The following is a 22643-nucleotide window of genomic DNA, read 5'->3' as shown; positions in this document are numbered from 1 at the left end:
GACTTGAATGTCTCTGAAGGAAAGTGATTGGCTGCATCCTCTCGTCCTTGCGTGCGAGGGCGAATCATGCTAATTTAACAGGGCATCGGCGACGATGCGCCATGGACTTTCCATCTACGAATACGCGCGCCTCTTTCGTCGTCGTCCTTCAATATGGCATGGCCGAGGTTTAATACGTTTTTTGGAGGAGGAGGAGGAGGGGATACGCGTCTCAGCTGCGCGTCCATGTCTGTCTGTCTGAGTCGAAATACGGGCAGTTCAACCACAAAGAGACGCGTGCCGTGTCTCTCATTCGCATCACCATCATCTGTCCCGTCACGACCAATGGTTTCAATTGATCCGTTTGTCATACGATTTCTTTCCCCCCAAGACATGTGGCTCTTGCATTTGTATCACGGGAAACGCCGTTAAACGTCGGGGCGAGCATGTTCTCTTTCCTCCACGCGCGTCTTGGCCCGCTGTTACACGACAAGGCCGTTTTCTTCTGTCCCCAACCACTACATCCTTCCTGCCTTGTCCTACACCAAAGTAAAAAGTGTTCTCCCCCCCGCCCTCCTCTCCCCTTCTTCCCGGGCTACCGGTAGGCTAGCATCGGTGACTTGCCGCTGCTATCCGACTTCCAACACAATCGGGAGACAACACCATTCAACACTACCATGGGCGCGAGGAGCACAACGCCGGTCGTTGACCTCTCAGCAGGGCAGCGCCAGCGCCACGGCCGTAGATTGAAGCGCTCTACTGATCAAGAGAAACGGCAGGCATACAAGTGGAAGAGGTTGCGAAGCTGAGCTTTCAACGGCAACGCCCCATCGTCATCCTTTTCGACATGTCGTTTGTAGTCGTCGAGCTCTGCTCGCCCTGCTTTGCCCGTTCCGTTATAGTCTCACTGAAAAAAGAAGACCAGCGGCTTTAATATCTGTAGGGCTTAGCCCACGCGTGACAACAACAGCAGACAATGCGAAAAACGAGCGCAGATGTTCCCGTCTAGGTTAGTACGCGTAATCTTTTGGTCCAAAATCTCCCCCAAGTTGTTGAGCCTTTTTCTTTTTTTTTTCCCCGTCTCTTTGCATCTTTTCTTCAACCTGGCACCGGGCCGACTAGGCCAAGGTGGTGGTGTGCTTGGCTAGCGGACTTGGTAGCGCTTCTGCACTCCGCATGTCAAAGTGCTTTTTCCAGGGATGAGGATGCAAGCGGAGGGTAAAGGGGCTCCCCTGCTGATAGGCATTGAATAAAACAAATTAAACACACAAACGAGGACAAGGGATTTGCCCACCTGGCACGGAGTTCTTTTCCTCAAAGGGAACAATGGTACAGTACACGCGAGGCGAGAGGGGCGGAGGGTTTGCCTTGGGGGGGTGCCAGCCCAGAACAATAAGAGACTTGTAATAAGAAGATTCTCCAAAAAAAAAAAAAAAAAAAAAAGAAACAGGAGTGGACGCGCCTTCTCCTCACAATGGTCACCCGTAACAAGAATGCAAAAACGAAGCCCCCAAGTACTCGTATGCGCTGGGGTGGTCTTATTAACTAACACACGGGTTGTCATGCTCTCGTCCCAAGGTTCAAAGGTGTCGTGTGAACGGCCCAGACACACCACTTTGCCGTGATTTGAAATGCTCTCCACAGAATCGGAGACCTTTGGCTGGCTGGGTTCGAATGTTCCAACTGGCCTCGTTTATTAGTTCTGTCCCGTGGGGCCGCCTGCAGCCTTCGATGTCGTGGCGTTTCCTCGACGTGTACAAGACGTTCTCTCGCTCCTGCAACATTCGGTTTCCCTTGTCCGCCTTGAATTGTCATTCGAGCCTTGGCCTTGAGCCTTGACCACTGCATTCGCTGTTCAGGTGTGCTCCACGTTCCTCTGTTTACTCTAATTAGTGGGAGAACTTGGGCCATTAGTTTGGCCCTAGATTCAGCCTGGTGGCGCAGAACTTTGAATGCAGCCCTGTCCTTTGCTTTGCGGCTAGAGGACAAGTTGCCAACTGGTGGAGCTATGTGGTTGAGCTGAAGAGGTCGCGTCGAGAGCCACGTATAGACACTCTGGCATGCATGTAATTGTGACGCCCAAGCTACAGTTTCAAGCGCCATTGAGCAACGAGGGCTGTGATTTGAACAGGCATCATGCCCTGGGACCCCGAGCAAAGTGGCTGCCGACTAGTGGTGAGGCTTTTCAGTCAAGCAAATCACGGCCAGTCAAGAGACGCGGCACGGACTGCCCAGGTTGTAACTACCACTTGTCTGTAATGGCGCCTGCTGCAAGACTGTGCCGTTCCAGCGTGTCGCCATCGCCATGCTTGTGTGCTCCGTACAGCTGCATATAATGCAGCGACAACAGCACAGCTGGCAAACGGCCATTTGGCTCCAGATGCCCGTTGCCGTTATAGTCGATAGGCCACACCTTTGGGTTGGGGCCCGCAGGAGTCTACTTGACCAAGGCACCGGCCAATAATCACGGGGTTTTCAGCACGGCTCAATTCGCAGTGGCAATTTGGCACCACACCCCTCGTTACCTATCCTGGCTGTTCCGAGATTAGTGAACGGCTGGCTCTTGTCTGGCACCGCCTTTCCGAAAATTGTCGGATAATGAAGGTATTAGGTTCCATCAAACACAGAGTGTTCGATCGAAAAGCCCGCGAAGTGAAATGATGGCGAGACCGTCGAAGCAGGATCGGTTCATGATTGGTTCCTGACCTTGTTCAACGGGACTTCTTTCGACAGGCTGCGCTGTTTCGAAATCGATGGCCTGTCAGAGTCGTCAGTTCGATCTGTATGAATTGACTCTGATTGTTCCCGACCAAGCTGCTGAGGGTGGTCAGCCAACATCGATGTGGCCCTCCGCAAGTTGCAGGCTCGTCCTGCATCCATGTACATGCCGCTGGCCAAAATGCCGATTAGTATGGCTGGGCCAGTTCTCAGTTCTGGGCAGCAGCACATGCAGACCAGGGTTCCAAATTCGTGTTCGAGAGGTGTGTCGCTTCACCTTTTCTGCAGCTTGGGGATCCGACGGCTGCCCAAACATTTCCCACCCTGCTCAAGTCATCTTCTCCTAACAAGGATGTTGCGTGTTTTGCATGTTTCTGCCCTTTATCGGGTTGCGGGCTTATGCTCTACGCGGGGGTTTGGTGGGAGAGTAGTCGCCAACGTTTCCAGTATTGTTCCTGACAAGCCTTACCATTATTAGTGTCATCTGGCTTGCTCCCAGCTGTCAGTGATCTTGGACTAGAGTCGGCAAGATACATTTATGGGATAGCTAGCAACACCGTTAATGCGCATGCGCTAAAATCCCGAACCAACTCATAGGTATAGCATGCTGATGTTACCATATGAGTTGCAGGACAAGGCTCGAAACATACAATCCAGTGTCTTTTGCGATGAACTTGGGGGGCAAAGGTAGCACACATCTGACGAGCGCGCGACCTGGCCTCATGCGGATGGCCCGTGACAATTGGAGGCGTCTCGAGCGACATACCCCGGCATGAAGATTGGTTAGTTCAAAACGAAAGTGGTCTCGACAGCTGCCGGGATGCCAGTGCAATATTGACTGATTTGCTCATGGATCTCTGCACTGCAACACAGGTGTGATGCTGAGCTGTGCACATATCCAGTGGCAGAGCCAGCGCGGGATCACTGCTAATCTAGACCGGGGCTTGGTCATTTGTGGCGGCCGGCCGCTGAAGCCAAGCGCGGTAAAGCTGCTAGAGAGTTGGATTGAACCAGCGGACAAGTTTGATCTGGGCTAGCGATGATGTGCTACTAGGATCTCCCCGCTTGAATGAGCTCGCCCCTGTCCTCAAAACGTATACGGCGTGATTGCCGTTGATTGCTGTCGAAACTCTTCAAAATAAAGTCTGGATAGCATCTAAACAAGTTGTTTGTGATCTGCCCTGGAATCATCATATCGGACATGAGCCATAAGCTGCCTTATTAACGATAAGGAAGAATGAGAGATAAAGTGATGAAGGAAAGGCAGTATCGTAAAGAGCCGAACTACCTCGGTCGCGTACTAGGGCGTGATTAAAGTTGAGGAAATCAATTCTTCGACCAGTAGCGGCAACGGCGTGGTTGCGGCGCATGTAGAAGCCTACAGCGACGGATACCTTTCATCACCTCTTTGCGCACTGAAGACGACAAGATCTGTACCTTACGGAGATGATTCATCAAGCAGCAATGCTTTCAAATAGGCGGTCCGAGGTTGGCCAAACGCTGCGGCATATAAGTGCGGTTGAACTTGACTGGGGCATTAGGGTGTGGTGTCTCTTGTGCTTCGACACTAGCTAATCGTGCCCACATCACTTGCTAATGACACGATGAAGCTGTCGATTCCGCACTTGAGCAAACGCACAAGCCATGTGTTCTTGCGCACAAGATGACGACGTCGATGCTAGGTGCTGCTCAGCCTGCAGAATGCTTTACCGTGGTAGCGGATCTTGTTATCGGAAGAGGCAACCAAGGACGCCACTGGACTCTGAGAGAACTTTAATTCTGCATGAAGTGAGTGAACTAGTCACTTCCTTGAGACTTGGATTTCATCACGCCCGCCCCATGGCCACCCGCAACCCATAGCAGCTTCTCTTTGACCTTTGAGCTGGCTTGTGTTAGAGATAGTTGCGTAGCGTACTGTATGCCTGGGAGCTTTTGATCAACGATTCAAGACTGACAGTGATTCGAGTGAGTTGTCGCTGCCATGACTATCAGGATCTCCTTGCAGTCCATGTTTCAGGTGACAGCCTGTTGGCTAATGCTTGAGCGGCGGGTCGAAGTAGAACAATTGACTTATGCGTCGAGCAAACAACACAACAACCTTGGCCTGCCGTGTCTGATGCTCTCTGTTCCAAGCCATGTGCCGATTCATCCCACCAACAACGTAAATTGAGACCAGGCTTTCGGCCCTTGTCCGGACTGGTGTTGTCACTGCCGTGTGGGGTGTGTGGACAACTGGACATAGGTTGCAGCCTCCACCTCTCAGCGCGCACGCCCCAATCCCCCTGCTGACCCCCGGTTTTTGGTTCATTTCGCTGGGCAATGTAACTGAATTTCCAAGGCTTTTCACCGTACTTCGGAAAATACAAGCATCCCGGGAGGCTTGTGCAGTACTGTTGAGAGTGGGGACGAGGCTCCATGGGGATTCCCTGCCGTCTCTACTCGACGGGTTGCATTCCAACATGATTTGGGCAGACGCCCGAGCTTTCTTTGCAGATGCCATGTGTAATTAGAATTTGTCAGCTGGTCAGTCATGTGGATGTGAGAAAAGAGGCAAGATAGCTAAGGCTTGATATGTTGATAATCATGAGCGACATGTCAGAAGCTTCGGCGGTCGAGGAATGAGTGTGCAACGCTTGGCGAGCAAAGGGAACAGTGTCAGCTAATAGTTTGCTCGCTTTACTGCCGTTTTACTGAGCTCTTCAGTAACTATGGCTACTGATGCGAGAGTGCTGAATAGTTAGTCCATCTGATTTGGTCACAGACTCACAGCAAGACAAATCTAGCAGATCTGCCGCTATTGTGTTTCGACGGCTGACATACTCAGTACACGCGAGCTGTCCTACCGAGATCTTAGCGAATGATGATCGCAAAATCCAGGCATGGGCGTGAGTCTGAGGCACTTCTGCAGAGCAGTGGAGAACACCACGTGAGAATCCCAGGCTTATGAGGTTACACAAGCTGAAGCTGAAGCCACCGCAACAGAAATGGGCTTTCTGCAAAGGATTCAAAATGCGCCGCAGTCGTAGTGGCCATGCACAATGGGCCGGTCATGCTTGGCGAGCCACACCGACGAAATTCTGCTCGAGTGAAAGCCAGCTTGATAGAGACAAGCCATGCAGATGCAGCGATCTTCCAGGAAAGTCGCCGCGCTCTTTTGCGGCTGGCATGTCAGCCCGAGTAAGGTTCCCACCTCATCTCGTTTGCAGGCCGTCGGGCACGAATGCCATCTGCTGCCATTGAACCATTTGCATTCGTCTTTTCGAAGCCAATGCTGTGCAGCCGACCGTGCTTCGTTAGTGTCAGGCTAAGCAGCTTCCCCAGGTTTTGGGTCGCACAGTGTTAGTACCTATCGAGTTAGCTATCGTATTAAGCCAGGGGAAATATGATCAGTAGCGTACGCCCGAGACCAGATCCGCAGGCAGAAGCTAGATTATAAGCGCGAATGCTATAAATAAAATGGGTGACGTCGGGTGTACCGCTTGCAGCCAAATTTGACAGAAAGACCGGAATTTCAAAAGGTCTTTCCTCGGCGGTTTATCCTGAGCCTTGGCGGAGGCAACAATTCTCATTTTTTCGTTGATAATGGTTGGCGCAAGGAGTGGCGGAGGTTGGCTGCAGGGCGGTTTCACAGACATTGAAAAGGGAAGCTCCTCAAGCCGTTGCAGATCGCCAAATCCCGGCTGGGCCATGTTTCGATGCAGATGTCGGTGAGCGACAAGATATCTGCAAATGCAGAACGGCAGGCGATTGCAGACGATGCTCGTCGAGAGCATGACAAGCATGGGTAGCAGTCAGTGCCGAGGTTCGAGAGGCTGCCAGCTGCGGTGGCGGATAGCGTAATGCAGACGAGGGCGTATATACAGGCATAACCAGAATAATTACATGAATTACATGCGAGCTGCAACAGGGCTGGAGAGGAGGGGCAGCAGACGTGTCGTTGGTGGCAGGTGAAGTGTCCTGGCGCACTCTTAATGCAGAGTGGGATATAATTACCCCGACTGCGTGGAACGGCGGCTTGCACGCCGTGTCATTGCAGTAAGATTCCCCACACATGTGTGACAGAAGTCAACATACGACATGCTTTGGACAGCTGATGCCTACTTTGTCTTCTTATCCGGGCGTTAGACGGAGGGGCTATCGAACCGCGGAGGCGTGCGCGATAGCGAGGTCAAGTAATGTGAGCGGAAGCGCAGCCGACGTGCCAAGTCCCCGGTCGGCGGGAATAGGTAGGTTGAGCAAAGGTAGCGACAGACGGACGCATGCAGACGCGAAGCGAAGAGCCCAATTCAGAATTAGGCAGGAAGCTAGCGGCGCAGGTCGAGCGAGTTGCGAGGGTGCTTCTGGAGACAGATCTGGGGCTTGTGGCCTGTGGCTCGCACTGGCACTCCAGATTTGCAGCAGAACATGCATCAGCCCTCGCGGAAGAAGTGTGACTGGAGTAGGGCCGCTGTGTGTGTGCTGGAGCCATACCTGATAACCTGGCACCCTGGGTACCTAGGCGGGAGGAGAGGACTGCTTCCAAGCACGGACTGGTGAATGGATGACAAGGTGACAGACGGTCGGGACTTGGTGGTGGAGGGCGTAATTAATGACCGCCAAGGCGGCACAGCAAGTTGCTCAATTTGCTAAAGGCACCCCTTGCATCTGAAGTGTGGAGTATTAGCCTAAGATGAAGAGCTAATCGAGAGACGATGATTGACGGATTAATCGACTGTTCAAAGCTGGATGGAAGGCTGGACGGAGGAGAGATTAAAAAGGTATGGATGACAAGTAGATGGAAGACAAGAGAGAGGACAAGAGAACGAATGAGTTTTGATTAAATAAGCTGGCCCTGCTCCGTTTGCACTTGGTAGGTAGGTACCTAGTGGGTAGACGAGGAGAGTTGTGGGCGAAAAGAAGAAAGAATGGCCACGGGTGGTGGCGAATTACGAGCTCAAAAGCCCTCAGTTGAGCGACTGATGAGGGCTGAGTGGTAAATAGAAAGAAAAACATCTATCCGTAGGTACGGATTAGTTAGGCGATTCATCCCCAAGGTAAAAAATCGCCATTTTGCCGAGTACGGATTGACACCAAGGTGTGTGTGCCTTCCTGCAAGGGCCCAGAGCACTGGAGCGTGGATTGGTAATGTGACCTCGCGACAGGGGCTCTTTGGCTTGCTAGCGGCCATCGGCTCGCACTGGCAGGTTGCGTCTGCAAGCCTCCTTTTTTCTTTTTTGATTTTCTGATTTTTGATCATTTTCCTTGTTGGGCCTGCAGCCGACGACAAGGAAAAATCTGCACGGCTCGCTGCTTGACTTTCGGCTGCTCCGACCCATCAGCTCCCGCATCCACCAGCTCGTTTTTATTACGACATGCCGTTGTGTTGCTGCAGCAGACTCTCCCTTTCCCCTCTCCATTCATGCAAGCGACAGCCTGGCCGCCGTTGACGCTTAGCAAAGTCCCATCATGGTCCAATCTACAGTCGAGTATGGCACAATGCTGACCCAAGTCATCTGCAGGGGCGCTCCCGTTAGCTTCCTGACCACTTCTGCCCGTAAAAATAGCGCCAGAACGTCTGCGATCCAAGACCCAAGTGCCCGGATCGCCGCGCCACTAGGTGGCCTCTGGCACTCTGAGAGCAACCACAGCGAGACTACCTCCGAGGACCCAGCAAGAGGCCCTAAAATGCACGCTGGGCCTACTCGCTGGTTCGTCCCAAGTGTGTCAAGTGTGTCTGCCAGCCTAGGCCAGCCTGCTCACGTCCTAGGGCCTAGAGATTCCTGCGCTGCTCGACTGCGTCTTGCCTCTTCAGACTAGGCCGATCGACTGTGCGAGACGGACGCTCTAGTGTATACCATTGTTCTGGGAGCCACTGCGATTTGACATGGCCCGTCTGTACTAGGTTGGACGAGCTAGCTAACGCCATCAAGAAGAGATAGGGCATGGTAATTGCCATAATCGTGATCTCTGACCGGTTTTCCCTTTGCGGCGAACCGACCGAATTGACCGACTTTCTGAGACGGGCAATGCGCCAGATCAATATTACCATCAACCAGCATGCTGTTGCCTGACCACGCCCCTCTGTTCGGGCGTCCAATCCACTGACCGACATGGCCCTGTCCTCCAGGCTCTTTTTCAACGCCCTTGCGTCTCGTGTGCTTGGTACACGCCCGCTAACCCATCCCAGGCCACGCTGGCCCACCAGATAGATTCTCTAAAAATGAGACAAAAAGACCGAGGCCCAAACCCTAGGCGAGGCAAAGCAGCGAGCGTGGGGTGGAGCGCGGCCGCCATTCGTGCGCAGCTTCGTACCTAACTTAGGAGGCAAGGAAAGATAGCGCGGATCACTGACCTATTCACTCTGGGGTTGCGGTTTGAGCGCCGTTGGCCTTGCCTCAAGCGCTGGGCCGTACAAGGCGTGTCGTTGTGGCCCGCCAACTAAAGCCAAAATCTATCGACTACCAGTACGCTCGTCATGGTAGCGGCTCCCGCTAGCCTAGGCTTATATAACGTCCATAGGCTTTGCTCACGACGTCATCTCTGCAACAGTCGACGACAAATTGCCGTTGGAGTGGCAAGAGCACGCGTCCATTGACCCGAGGTTTATTCCAACAAAGCCCTCAGCAACAACAGACGCAATGGCAAACTCTCCGCAGGGGCCCAAGCCCAGCCCCAGCCGGAGCTCGCGCCTGTCCTTTGCAACATTACATGAGTAAAGCAGCCAGCTGCCCACTTTTGACGGGCTTGAGTGTGGATCGGCACACTGCCTGGCCGTTCCAATAACTGGTTGTATAACAGTACAAGTCGCAGACGGCATTGGCATGTTGCCGAGGCGCCCGAGCTGATAACTTGCTGAGATTATGTCCATCTTTTCCGTCTCTCGGAAATTGGACCAACGCCGCAGATGAAGACGGCGGCAGGCATGACAAACCGCACGGACTGTGTAATACTATGCACTGTGCGTACCAGCCTGCACTATGCAGGCTCTATATTTGATTTTGAGGGTTATACGCTTTCTGCGGCCAGCGAATTGACCTAGCACAAGCCTCCGAGTAGAGGAGCAAATCATTGTGCATGTCATTGACTGCAAGCAGCTCGCAGGGTATCGCATCAATGTCATATCAACAAGAGTCCAGACCACGAAAGGGGAAGAAGGAGAAGAAGACTGCGATGCAAAGAGACAGCACAAGATGCAACTAATAAATTGCAGACCGCGGAGCACAGCTAATGTGCAGGCTATTTGAAGCAGCCCGATGCTACCGCACCGGACGAGGAGAGTTTATTAGTGCCGTCCGGGGGCATTTCAGCCCCGGGGCCATCAGGAGACTCGGCCGACACTAATCAACACAGGACAGCGCAGGGGATCCGCAGCCTGCTGAGTTGGGAGCCATGCCCGAAAGGCTGTTTCGTTCAGTATGACGGGCAGCCTACCCAGTAGAACGCCACAGAGCGGTGCACAAACCAGGCGTGCCAGCAAAGCGCTCTGGGGTTTGGGTTCGCAAGAGTGCACTCACTTCGAGACCATTATCGAGGCAGCGGGACTGCCGACTCTTGCGTTGGAAAGGTAAGCTTCAGGTACGGCAGACGAGAAACCAGGTGGGACGCGGCTGCGAACGCTCGAGTTTGGGGCTCTTTTGGGTCACTGACTGGCTTGACAAAACACAACCATGGTGGCTGCGGGCGAGACGCCGTTGTGGCCGTGAAGCTAACTGTAAGAGCAAGGGATCAAGAATGGACCACAGGACGACAAGAAGGCAAGGATGTGGAATATTTGTAAGCCGTTCCTACGAAGTACATTGGTTGCATGCATTGGTGTTACCGATGAGAGCGTGGGTTTAAAGCCGCGCCGCGGCGGTGCATGAAGGGGCTCAAGGCATGGGAGGCTACCAGGAGTGACCGAGTGAGAGACATGTGCGTTGGGCATGTGGCGCACCACCGTCCACTAGCCGACCAGCAGAGGCGTTTTATAGCGCGAGATGAAGGAGGGACTGCTTGCCTGGGGTTGGGGCTGCATGAACTGGACAGGGCAGGGGCGGTGGTGGGAGTTAACTAGATGACGATGAGGCGGAGGGATGGGACTGGAGTGCCGAGGTGTGTAGTGCGACCCTTGGACGGAGGCGGCGATGAAAGACGTCACATGGGATGAGAGGCCAGCTGTGTGGAATATACCAGCAAGCAGACCTTGTGATGCATTTCTTGGCTAAATTTACTGTGGGCAAGGCTGAAGTGAATTGACACATTAAAAAGACTGGCGAGAGTACATGTCGACTGCTGGCTACTGAGGAGTGACGTCGACGCTGATTGAATTTTGCCCAGATTGCGGAGTAGGACTCCGTAGTAGAGGTGCATGCCTAAATCAAAGAGACACTGGCAACGTGAATTACTCGCGTAAACGATGGTGATGTAAAAAGAAAAAAAAAAGGATAAATAAGGCCACCAATTAGACAATGCTTGTCGGGCTCAAGGGGGGGTCCTCTTGTTCGTTTGTCATACGTTTGAAAAACCAAGATTCAAAGAAAGGGCAGAAAAGACATTCGACTCCACTGATGGCTTGGAGCTGACGGCCATGCTCGTACCCGTCATTTCTCTCCATCGACCTGATTATTTATCATTGCATTTAACTGGGACAGAGAGAGACGCAGAGAGAAAGAGAAAAAACGAGCAAGAGAGGAGTCGTCTGGGCCTTTGTGGGGAAAGAGCCTAGTCGCACGCCCCTGTGGAAAATATCACAACATTCTGTCCCCTGGAAGCGCTGAAAAGAAAATGGAGATGATCGTTTCTCGATTGATATCATTTCCCTATTATTTGTGCGTTGTCAAACGCCGGCGCTGTGCTGCCTTCCTTGCTTCGCTTTATTCTTATCGTAAAGAAAGACGAGGTAAAATCCCGTTCCGGAGACACGCCCTCAAGCCCTCACTAGACTGTCCCCCACTCATTCTGTCCCGGCTACAATTGCTTCCGCGGCGCAGGTCTTTTGCCTTGTCTGGCAAAGATTAAATTTCAGTGTAACGGGGGTGGGTGAGGATTGGAATTAGAAGTCTTGTTTTTTTTTTTTTTTTTGCTCCCTCTAATTCTATTCAAGTTTCTGTCTTTGACTCACCTTTTTCGTTAAACGCGTCTGCTGGCCTGAACAAGTCTCTCTACACTAAGTTGACTAGCTGTCGGTTCAGCGGCAACTTGTTTTGGCCGTTCGGATAGCTCTTTTTTAGCAACCCGCTGTCGCCTACTAAAACGATTGCCCGCCAAGAATAGGTTAAAACTGAAGACGAGTCTTGCGGCCCCGAAAAAAAAAAGCCCATCACACTAAGAAAGGCATGGGGTCTAGACACTATAAATTTACTATAATTTGGCGATTTGGGGATGGGGAGGGCCAATTATTAGCTAGTTGCGCATCTTGGTGGCACTAGCGAGGGGCGGGTGAAGTAGTTTCCGGTCTGTGTTGCAGAGTTACGGCATAGAGTCACGATGTAATCGAAAGAAGAAGAGTCTAGGACTTGAGAATGTCGAGGAGAATCATGACCGAAAAGAGAAAGAAGAAGAAGAAAAAAAAAACAGACGTGTCAAATTGCACACCCCCTTCTTCGTACGATGGCCAATGGAGGGATACGGATGGAAACGAACCAAAAAGAGAAACGGGCAACGAACGGGCAGGCAAAAGTCCAACGTCCAACAGCGTATTGCATCGTCGTATAACCTTTTCTTCGCTCCCAGACATTGCCGTTTTGTGCTGAACCGCATTGCTACTGTGGCGCGCCACATTTCCACCTCCCTGGTCCTGGGTATTTTCAGCCGCCTTCGCGTTGTCGCCACCATGTTTCTCCTTTCATTCACAACTCCGGGATAATTGTCCAATGAAGTCGCTTTTTAACCCATTCTCTCTATATCTTTTTCCTCGTTCCTTTTTTCATTCTCTGCCATGCCCCATTCTCGAGTCCAGGCGCTAAGCTGGTGTTGGCATACGCCGGTTTGACTGACAGCGGCCAAAGCCCGCCACCCCCCCCTTCTTCCCTCTCTCTCTCCCATATCTTGGTGTCATTATTTTTTATGGCGCAATCTGCACGCTTAGTTATTTAGTGACCCCCCTCACCTTGGGTTTGATATTTCAGTTGATCGAGACATGTTTATGCTAGGCGCGGAAGCAACAGAAAAAAAAAAAGAACTAGGCCAAAAGCTAGTTTGTGTCCCCCCCGTCCCCCCCGAGTGAGATCAGCAACCAAGCAAGGACTGGGTCAAGATAGTGCCCTTGCTGGCCAACGCCACGCCCCCCGTTGTACCCAGTACTAGTGGAGAGGATGGCTTTCAGCACAGCCAAGTTGTTGTATAATTGCGTCGTAAGAAAAATGGAAGGAAAAAAACTTTGTTAAAGCTGATTGTATCCGAGAGCAGTGCATTGGAGTTTTGAACCCAAGTCTGGGAAGCCCTCTGGGTCTCGGACGAGGCGAGGCGAGGCGTCTGTGGGCATGGCTGGGGCGTGAATGTAGGTACCCAGGAGCCAGGTAGGCGACGGACCCAACCCTCCATCCATCTTGCCATCCAACCATGCATCCAACCACCCATGATGATGACCAGGATCACTACCAAGCCAAAAAAAAAGCCATCCACTTGCCTTGCCTTCTCCCTGTTGAAGTCTTCCCCCCGCCCCGTCCGCCCATCCATCCATTCATTCCATCCATCCAGTCCAATCCAATCCACACACACCACACACACCACACATCACCACCACCACCGCCGCCGCTCTGCAACGCACGCACGCACACACGCACGCACAAATTCCGACGCTCGCACTCGCCCTCTTCTCCGCCCTCTCTCCCACTCGGCCAGTAGTTAGTTAGCTGACCTGCCTGCTTTGCCTGCCTGTCCCTTTGCCTCTCCGCCCACCCCAGAGCACCACAACCACTACCAAACCTACCACCCAAAAAAAAAAAAACATATACCGCTTTTGCGCCACTGCTCTCCTCGGCGCGCCTGTTCAAACTCGTTCAAACGAAAAAAAAAAAAATCCCCGTCATTCGCCCTGTCTCGTCGCAGAACGTAAAAGAGAAAAAAAAAAACAAAACCACTCTTCCCAACATTGTCCAACGTTGGCACTTTTTCCCTCTCCCGCCTCTCCCGACACCCCCGCGTCGCGTCTTGTTCCCACCAAGCCAATTCGACACTACCGCTTCACCTTTTTCTACCTATCACCAACAACGCGCGCCGCCAACCCCCAAAAAGATCAGGAACGAACCTAGCCTCTTGTCTAGCTGTGTGTTTTTTTTTTGGTCTGATCTCGTTGGCCCGGCTGCTCGCCCATCTCCTTCTCACCTCTCGCACACAACACACACCCCCCTCCTTCCGGCGCTACTCGACGCACTACTACAACGCTACTTCAAACATCCCACGACGGCCTTTCCTCCCCCAGACGCACCGCATACCGTCATTCTCTGATACCTTCCTGCCTCGCGCCTTTTTTTTCCCACCCCAAAGCCCCCATCTAGACCAAGCCTATACCAGACGCGGCAAGCCTCGACCCAAAGCTAAAAACTAGCGTACCCGGACAACCACCTCGTCCTTTCTCTCGACCTTCGCCGCCTCGCTCGCCGCTTCCCAGCTCCTTTCTTGGTTCCTGGTACATGCTCGAGAGTCCAGCATTCTTCTGCACCCTGGCCTCTCGTTTCCACCGCCATCTTCATCCATCAAGCCGACTTTGCAATCTTCAAATCAACAATACACACCCTCCCACCGGCCGCTTGCTGCTAGCACCGAGCTACTACTCGCTAGTACTCCTGCTACTACTGTTCCCGCGACGCCAACACACTTTGCACTCCTCTCCTCCCTCTCTTTCCACGCCTCAACGACTTTAGCACTACTTCTTCTCTACTTCTGGTACTTTGCGCCGCATTGTGAAGATTTCCAAGGCTCTTTGTCATCAAGCCTTTTATTTATTCTCGTTTGTGCTGCTCATTACTCCCACCTCCTCTCTTCACTTCCATCCCATCTCTTTTGCATTTCAGCTATATGGACCGCACCAACGCCGACTTCCCCCAGCAGACAGGATTGCCTTCGCCGTATCCCAGCAATTTTGGTGGCGACGCTCATTCTGAAGCTTCATCCGCAGACCACGCTTCTGCCCAGTCGTACCCGCCGCCCCCCAAGGACGTCGCCTATCCCGCCTCTGCCACTCCAGCCTCCGACTACGGCGTCTATCCTCCTTCCGCCCGGTCGAACTCTGCCTACCCGGATCACGTCCAGCGTTCATACCACCCTGCCTCGTCCCCCTCTACCGGCAGCATGGCGCAACAAAACAGTCCGTCTCTGCCCCAGTCGGATGGGCGAAACCATCAATCTCCCATCGTCAATTCTGACACCCAAGTGCCTATAGATCCGTCCATTGCCCAGCCCAGTCCTACTTATCCTTATGCCCAGCACTCTCCCTATGCGCCTAACCCGGACATGGCGCATAGCTACTCTCATCCTAACTCTAACATGTATGCCCAGCCCAGGCCCGAATGGGGAGGGTACGCCGCTCAGCACGCTGCGCCGCCTCTTACCCCAGGCCATCAAGTCTATGGACAATCTCCAGCATCTGCTCCTCAGCAGCAGCGCCCCAGCCAGGTATGCTGACTCCTCGTCTCGCGGCGCAATGCGCGTTGGCGCGCGCGCGCGCGCATCTAATGCGACAGCTGCGCAATTTTAGAGACGCCAATTCGCACCCCAGGAGAGTTTTTCGCGCTGACACTTTGCTTTATTGAACAGGTTTACTCGTTCGTTCCGATTCCCGGCGCCCAACAACACAAGCGACCTCGCCGTCGCTACGAAGAAATCGAGCGCATGTATAAGTGTGGGTGGAATGGCTGCGAAAAAGCCTACGGTACTCTGAACCATCTCAATGCTCACGTTACCATGCAATCCCATGGCCAAAAGCGCACCCCAGAGGGTAAGTCCTACAAATGCTCTGCACGCGGCCGCAGCGTACTCACGGTGGCCTCACCGCGTCCCGTTTCGGCCCACAATGCGATGGCAGAATGAGCTGCGACGAGTGTTGCATTCATTACGACTGCGTTAACTCTGTTCGCTTCCTTGACTCAATGTCTTGCTTGGCTGGTCCCAGCCACCTCGGCATGTGGCCCGGTCTGGCGCGCGAGGGGGCACGCTAGCACGCAAGTCTAGCCACGCGACGCGCCGCATTCCCCATGGCCGCGAGCCACAATTGAGAAGCCCCCTCAAAGAAAAGAAGGAAAAGGGGCCATTGCTAATGACTGGCAGAGTTCAAGGAAATTCGTAAGGAGTGGAAGGCTCGCAAGAAGGAAGAAGACGCTCAGCGCAAGGCCGAGGACGAACGCCAGCGCGCCGCTGCTGCTGCGAATGGTGGTCAGGAAACCGGTCACGACGGCGCTTCTGCATCAAACTATCCTGGATCAAGACAGCCCGTTCAGCTGCCTCCGATCGGCTACCAGCCTCAGTACCCCGCGCCTCCCTCTGGTGTCAACCAGCAACCCTTGCCGGAATACGGCGCTGCTGGGCACATGTATCCTAGCTACCAGCCCCATTCGCCCTACGGCCAGCCGAACCCGAACCTATACAACCAGTGTGAGTATATGACGACGTGACTCAGATTTTGAGTTTTGTTGCCATTGAGTTTTGTGGCGGCGGCTAACTAAGCCTCTAGCCAATGGTGGTCAGCCCCCCAACCATTAGGCATTCCAATGCTATGACTACTACTAGTCGAAACAGCACCTGTACGATTCGGAATCTAATACATGACGGGTATGCATTACAACGCATCACGGCATTATTCCCTCTCATACGGTGTTTACACGACACATTCGAGCGATGCTTGTCTCCAGTTTTCTTTTATCCTTGCATCATGGACTTGGGAGACGCGGTGTCGTCTGGGGATGCGCGGAAGGCGGAGTTTGGGACGTGACACAGGTTCGGAAGGCTGGCGCTCGCCAGTTGCCTTCTGGTTCTGGGTATGGTGGCTTTCTTTTTTTTATTCTACAGGGTGGAAATCTCATTTGCAACACATGACGACGACAAAAGTTGTGTTCAACTTAATGACCAGAGTCGGATACGAGGTTTCCCGTTGCCGCAAGCACCGAAACTGTCTGACCGACACGGATGGATTGCTGCAATGATACCTTTTTGTTTATAGGGGTGGCTTTTGTGTTTTTTTCTGAGTGTTATGCTTTCTGTCTTGTTTGCGCAGCCATGGGCTGGTGGTATGGTGCTGAGGCTTTTTGCATGTTTTTTGTTCATGTTTTTGTTTTATCCTTTTGCTTTCATGATTTCATGTGCAAACCCCGCTGTGCTTTTCTTTTGGACATGCTTTAGGGGATGATTACATAAGATTTGCTTGGACTCCCGCCATTGGGCGGGCAATTCCTTGCATATGGGCGGCAAAGACTTGAAACAACAAAAACTCTATTTTAGCTTTTCTTTTTTCTTTTTCCATTTTCTTTTGTCCGTTGTCTCTCTCTCTCTCTATTATGGGCGGATCCCTTTATTCCACGTTTGGGTGCCGTGTGGCCTGGACCACGGGAAGCGGCAGGAGGTTTCTTGTCAAGCGCGAAGAGGTGCCACGCCTCACGGCGAATATCCGGAAAGGAAGGACAAGAAGGGATTATGCATGCGGGCAGGCGAGACTCCAGAAAACATTAATTCACAGCACTGTGCAGCTGGTAGCTGCAGAGGGATTTTGAAGATTTCGTTCTCTCGTTTGGGTGATGTCGAAAAACCAGGCCGGATGCAGTAGGTAGAGGTGCTGCATTCAGCTACGTTGTTGCAAAGTACACGTTTCCAAGACAAGGAGAATCGGAGAAGCGGAAAGCAGGAAAAGAGGGGGGAAAGGTAAAGTAGAGTCTTGAATACAAGCGTTTTTTGAATTTATTATTGAGGTCTGACGCGCCGCATGTCACTGTAATGTCTGTCGTAGGGGTGTCGCGAGAGGCGTCGATGGTAGTCGCTGCACCAGCGTGCGCGCTGTCATTGAAGCGCCAGGAACGAGTCTACGGCTTTGCTCTAGCACGGTCAATTTTGACGGCGCGAGCATTACCGTCCCATGTTTGACTAGTCGCAGAGTCCGAGCGAGGCGTGGATGGCCTTACTGTAACGACTAGCAGCACCCGGCGCCGGCGTTGGGCGTTGGGCAACAACGGCGCGTTCCCGCGGGGAGCGGTCTCGTCAACGGCGCCGTCTTCGGCGCCGATGAACGGGCTCGTTATAATTCTGGGGGGAGGGGGGGGGGGCGGCGCCATCTGTAAAAAGGCTTGGCTAGCGGGATCGGAAAGTCGAGGGAGGAAGGGGGGGGGGGGCGGCGAAAGACACTTGGTGGTAAGCCACTAAACCAGAAGTTGTTGATCAAGCGAGCTAGTTGGAGTAGTCAGTCCGGGTTCCCGTTTGCGGCGGGCCAAACGGATGGGTGAGATGGTCGAACCACTGCGGCGGCCAATCGACGGAGGATTTATTAGTCCACGAGTTTAAAGGACCACGGCGGTGTTGGTCATAGACTGGTAGGTAGTTCGGAAGGCTTGTCATGATGGGACGCCACTATTCGGAAATGATGGACACGAAAAGTCGCTTGCTCTTTCCTTGGGAGCCGGGAGAGGAGGGGGGGGTGGGGGGGGACTCGATCATGTCTGTACTCGGGATGGTGAGATTACAATAACGGCTATCTGCAATTCGGCATGGCTGCATCTACTCGTTTTTTTACTCCCTATCTGCTTTCTTCCTGATTATGCACAGTGTAAGCGAGCTGCAACAGCCCGAAAAAAAAGAAAGGTATTCTCTTTTGCACACGGCACATTGACAGGCAGGTTGCCTGCAGGTTACACTGACTATCAAAGAACAAAGATGGCAGGTTTCGTATTTCGTATTGTGCTGGTACTTTTTTTTTTTTAACACCTACCAGTTTGTCTAGGTGCATGTCACTACTAACCAGTGCCGGCAGCAGGCTAAGCCCTATGAAGGAGCTGCTGTGTCAAGCTGTAGAACTTATCGAGAGAAGGGGGGGGGGCGTTTTATATCGGCAAAAAGGTCGTGTTTATGATTTAGTTCCCGAGCCACCTCAGAAATGGGGGAGGGAGGGTGTGCACATGGATTAGCAAGATCGGCTATGCTTGTCTAGTCAAGCAATCAGACTAGCCAAAAAAACTAGCAGTTCAAGAAGGACACAAAAAGGGAGCTTATTAGAGACATGGGGGGGTTTTTCATTTTGGCGCCTTTTCCTTCCCCGCAACGGCGCTTTAGCTCTCTATCAGTAGACAACGCAACGGCTGGGCGATTTTGATATAGAAAGGGAACCTCGATGATGCGAGGAAAAAATAACACAACTGAGCATCGGGAAAAGGAAAATGGCGTGATCAAATGGAGCTTTGTCCGCAAGGGCGGTCAGGCCAAAAAAAAAAAAAAGCCTTTCTTGCCAGAAAAAAAAAAGAAACAACGCAACGTGGCATTGCAGCCCGTTTTTTTTTTTTTCCTTCTTTCTTAAATTCGATTTAATTAACTTGATTGTTCTCTGATCTCTCGTTACCTAGACAGGAAAAGAGCCGAGGGAACCCCCCCTCCCTCCTCGTTCGTTTTGGCCAATAACTCGCCTGGTATTATTGACAGGGAAAACGAGAAAAAGAGGAAAGAGTTACAAAGTACCCCGGAATATACTGGAACGGAGGGGGGAGGGGGGGGGGGCGTGTTATTAAAAGTAAGCCCGTTTGCTTTAGGACATTGCGCCGTTGACCTAATAGTCAGGTGTCTGTCTGCCGAGAAGAATGACATTGCTGTTTACAGCCGCCCCTTGGCGGTCTAGAACCAGCAACACTGAGGAATAAATGACATCCTGTCTGACGACGTGGCGATTACGAAACCTCAAAAGATGCACGCCGAAACTTAAAAAGAATCACACAAGGAAAAAAGTGACAATGAATGTCTCTCTCTCCCTTGCTCCCCCACAGAGCTGAACATGCGCCAATAAACTTGCTTTTCCTCCATTGTTCGTCATTGATGAAAATTCTATTTACCGACTCATGTCCCCTTGCCTAATTGCCAGCCCCCGCATTACGCTACTGTTTGGCCACGCCGCCGGGTGAGGTGAGCCGAGGCAAGTCGTTGCACCAACCATCACAGGGTCCCTCCCCAAGTGCCGGTTGTTTGCACCCGACGAGGCTGCTGGGTTTCCTTCTCCGCCGGTGTGCGGAACAGGGACAAAGGCGAGGGGGGGGGGGGGGCGTGAGCGGTGCTTTTGTTTATTGTGTGTAAAATACAATCAGGGATCCAGGGGTTTGGGATGTCTTGGCCCTTGGGGCACGCCGCACACAGAAGTCGCCCATGTCGCTTGTTCCATTGTGGCGTCAAGGGGTGTCTCTTGAATGTCCGCACAATCTCACTTGAGTCGGAAAGGAATCATACATGGAGTACGGTCAGACCGCATGATCCAAGTTTGTTGGGAAAACTGTGGGATAATCATCCCAGGCGGCTGAATTATACTTTTTTCCATCTTGCCGTATTTGTCTTGTTCCGTCTTGTGTAATAAAAGGAAAGAGATTGGAAAATGCAAAGCAACGAGGGGAGGAAAAAAAAGGAGATCCGTGCCCCCCTTGTGGCATCGAGTAGTGACAACACTCGAGCACCCGAGTCGAAATCGTCCCAGCATTGCCATAATTCCGCTCTTCTTCACCGAGGGCGGGCCATGACGAGACCCCAACTTCTCTCAGCACGAGCCCGATGCGATGTACACAATGCGAGGTCATTGCGCAGGACATGGGTTCATGTGTTTTTTTTTTCTTTTTCCTTTGCTATTGTCATGTCTCGGTGGGCCAGTCGCCCGGAACAGTTTTCGGTAAACGAGCCCTCGGGCATCGCGTATCACGACCGTCCTGCTCAATCTCCAAGGGACCGTGCATACCGTGGGGGTGAGACAATCTGGTCATTGCCATGTATCTGCCACGGGACATGCCCGGTCAAGCTTGTACAAGATCAAGACATTTGCGTATCGGGCTATGCTTGGTAGTCGTGGGCGGGTCAATACGGTAAAGACAAATCTTGCAGGCAAGCCGGACAGGCGCGCTTGCACGGCGCCAGGGCGCTTGGCAAACCCAACGGTTTGATTCAACGACGACTTCTTTTTTGCCGGTAATGGCGACGGTGTGGTCAAAGACATGAAAGGCAAAGAAAATCTTGTAGCCGTGTCTTTCTCTGTTGGTGTCTCAGGGTGATGAACCAACAGGCACATAAAAGTTGTCGGGTCCGATGCTAAGGTATTCTTGATCCGAGATGTTGACGTTGAGGGTTCGTCACCCGAGAACCGGGCTGAGAGGGCGGTGGCTATTCGGATGAAGACTTGTTAGCTGAAATTCTCAGCGTTTTGGGCTTGACAAGAATCATTCGCCGTGGGCCGAGTGTATTGGCCTCGTTGCTCGATGATGAAAATTGTAGCATGTGCTTTGATGGCGACAGCGTAAATCGACGCCTTTCTCCCCTTCGGTCTCTTGGCTCATCGCTGAAATTGACTTGATGTTGGCGCGAACCATCAGGCGGATTTCATTTTCGACGTTCCCATCGGGTGCAGTATTGTTTGATGCCTCCGTCATGGCTGCCATGGTGCACAACTGCCCGGGGCTGGATGCACATTCTGGGGGCAAGGAGAAGTCGCCGGGTGATGCAAACGGCGCAGTGCACCAGCTCATCTCCAGAATCAAATGTTCAAATCACCCAGCTCCAACTCCCACCATCTGGACCAAATTCGCCCGTTTGTCGCAGTCGGCAACGGACAAGCCCCCGCCCTATCTAAGAACTAGCAAGCCCGCCGCCACAGCCAACGTAAAACCTCCCTCCCGCACGGCTAGTGCCTCTATAGCACATCGACTTTATTCTAGTCATCCACATCATCTTCATTAGTCGCCGACCAAGAAGAAAAAAAGGAAAAAGAAGCTAACTAATTTCCCCAAGGAAAACACCTACCCGTTTGCCCGTAGTGCCGGGCCCGACATTCTGGTTCGCGCCCACGCCCCCTCCCTCGGGACGCTGCGCGCTGGCTGGCTGGCTGGCTGGCTGGCTGAGCGCAGCCAGCCAGCCTTGGCCTCACCCTCGCACAAGACTAGCCAACTTAGTCTCGGCCGAGAACGGTTTTTTTTTTCTGCGGTGCTCCGTTGGGATTTTTATTTTTTAAAGAGGGCGGCGTGGATGCAAGGCGCCCAACACTAGAGGCACTAATGTATATGCACCAGCGATCCCTTTAGTTTTGGGTCGGACAAGGGAAAAAAACGTGCAGCGAAATATGAGGGTGGGCTGGTCAGTGGTTCTGATGCAAGCTGCTGAGCTGTTGGCAGTATATTGGAGCAGGTACGGCAAAGTGTGCGTTGGTACGTCGTGGTATGGCAAGATTCATGCGTACATATCATTGCATAACATTGACATGCTACTTTACATTCCGTCGTCAATTGTATCGCGGCTGACTCTGACAGATACCCAACGAGACCCTAGTGTGGATGTTGCCGCGGCTTGGTCGCTCGAAGCGCCGTCTAGCGCCAGCGGACGATACCTGATGTTAGAAGGGCATCACTTTGACTTAGGTTTCCGCTCCCAAGATACACGTGCCAGATGAGATCCCTACCACAGTTGCAGCCCCTTGATGAACATAGACGGCAAGGACCCCAGCGCCTGGCACGTCGCCCACTCCACGCGGTGAAAATATCGAGGTCTCGGCTCTTGCCAAAAGAATACGCATCATTGATACGTTTCACAGCGTCACTTTCTACATACCAAGTACTTGCTAGTCTACCCGACTTGACAAAACACACAAGTGTCCTAGATTCTTGATCGAGCTTCATGCTGCTCCAGACAACCTGCGCCAAATTCTAAATCTTCAATCCATTAGACCAAGTGATGATATTGACTAAGGTTCTGCTTCCATATGCGAGATTATCTTGAATAACTCTGTCCCTACAGAAATCAAGCACAAGGTAATATACACCTTCGTGGGCGGGCAGACACTG

General features: G+C 52.5%; 2 protein-coding genes across 2 annotated transcripts; both read left to right on the top strand.

Moving 5' to 3' along the window:
• Positions 1-8142: 8142 nt before the first annotated feature.
• On the top strand, positions 8143-8493 carry BBA_03759 (uncharacterized protein; the record flags this gene model as incomplete). The annotated part of the gene is made up of 1 exon (XM_008598856.1): positions 8143-8493. The coding sequence occupies one exon, from the start codon at positions 8143-8145 to the stop codon at positions 8491-8493; it is 351 nt and encodes a 116-aa protein (XP_008597078.1).
• Positions 8494-14673: 6180 nt separating this feature from the next.
• BBA_03758 (putative transcriptional regulator) lies at positions 14674-16353 on the top strand (the record flags this gene model as incomplete). The annotated part of the gene is made up of 4 exons (XM_008598855.1): positions 14674-15270; positions 15412-15592; positions 15922-16245; positions 16325-16353. The coding sequence occupies 4 exons, from the start codon at positions 14674-14676 to the stop codon at positions 16351-16353; spliced, it is 1131 nt and encodes a 376-aa protein (XP_008597077.1).
• Positions 16354-22643: the final 6290 nt, after the last annotated feature.

This window comes from Beauveria bassiana, assembly GCF_000280675.1.
Source record: "Beauveria bassiana ARSEF 2860 unplaced genomic scaffold BBA_S00008, whole genome shotgun sequence".
NCBI classification, from domain to species: Eukaryota; Fungi; Ascomycota; class Sordariomycetes; order Hypocreales; family Cordycipitaceae; genus Beauveria; species Beauveria bassiana.
Note: the sequence above shows the minus strand (reverse complement) of the source record. Positions and strands in the feature narration are given on the sequence as shown.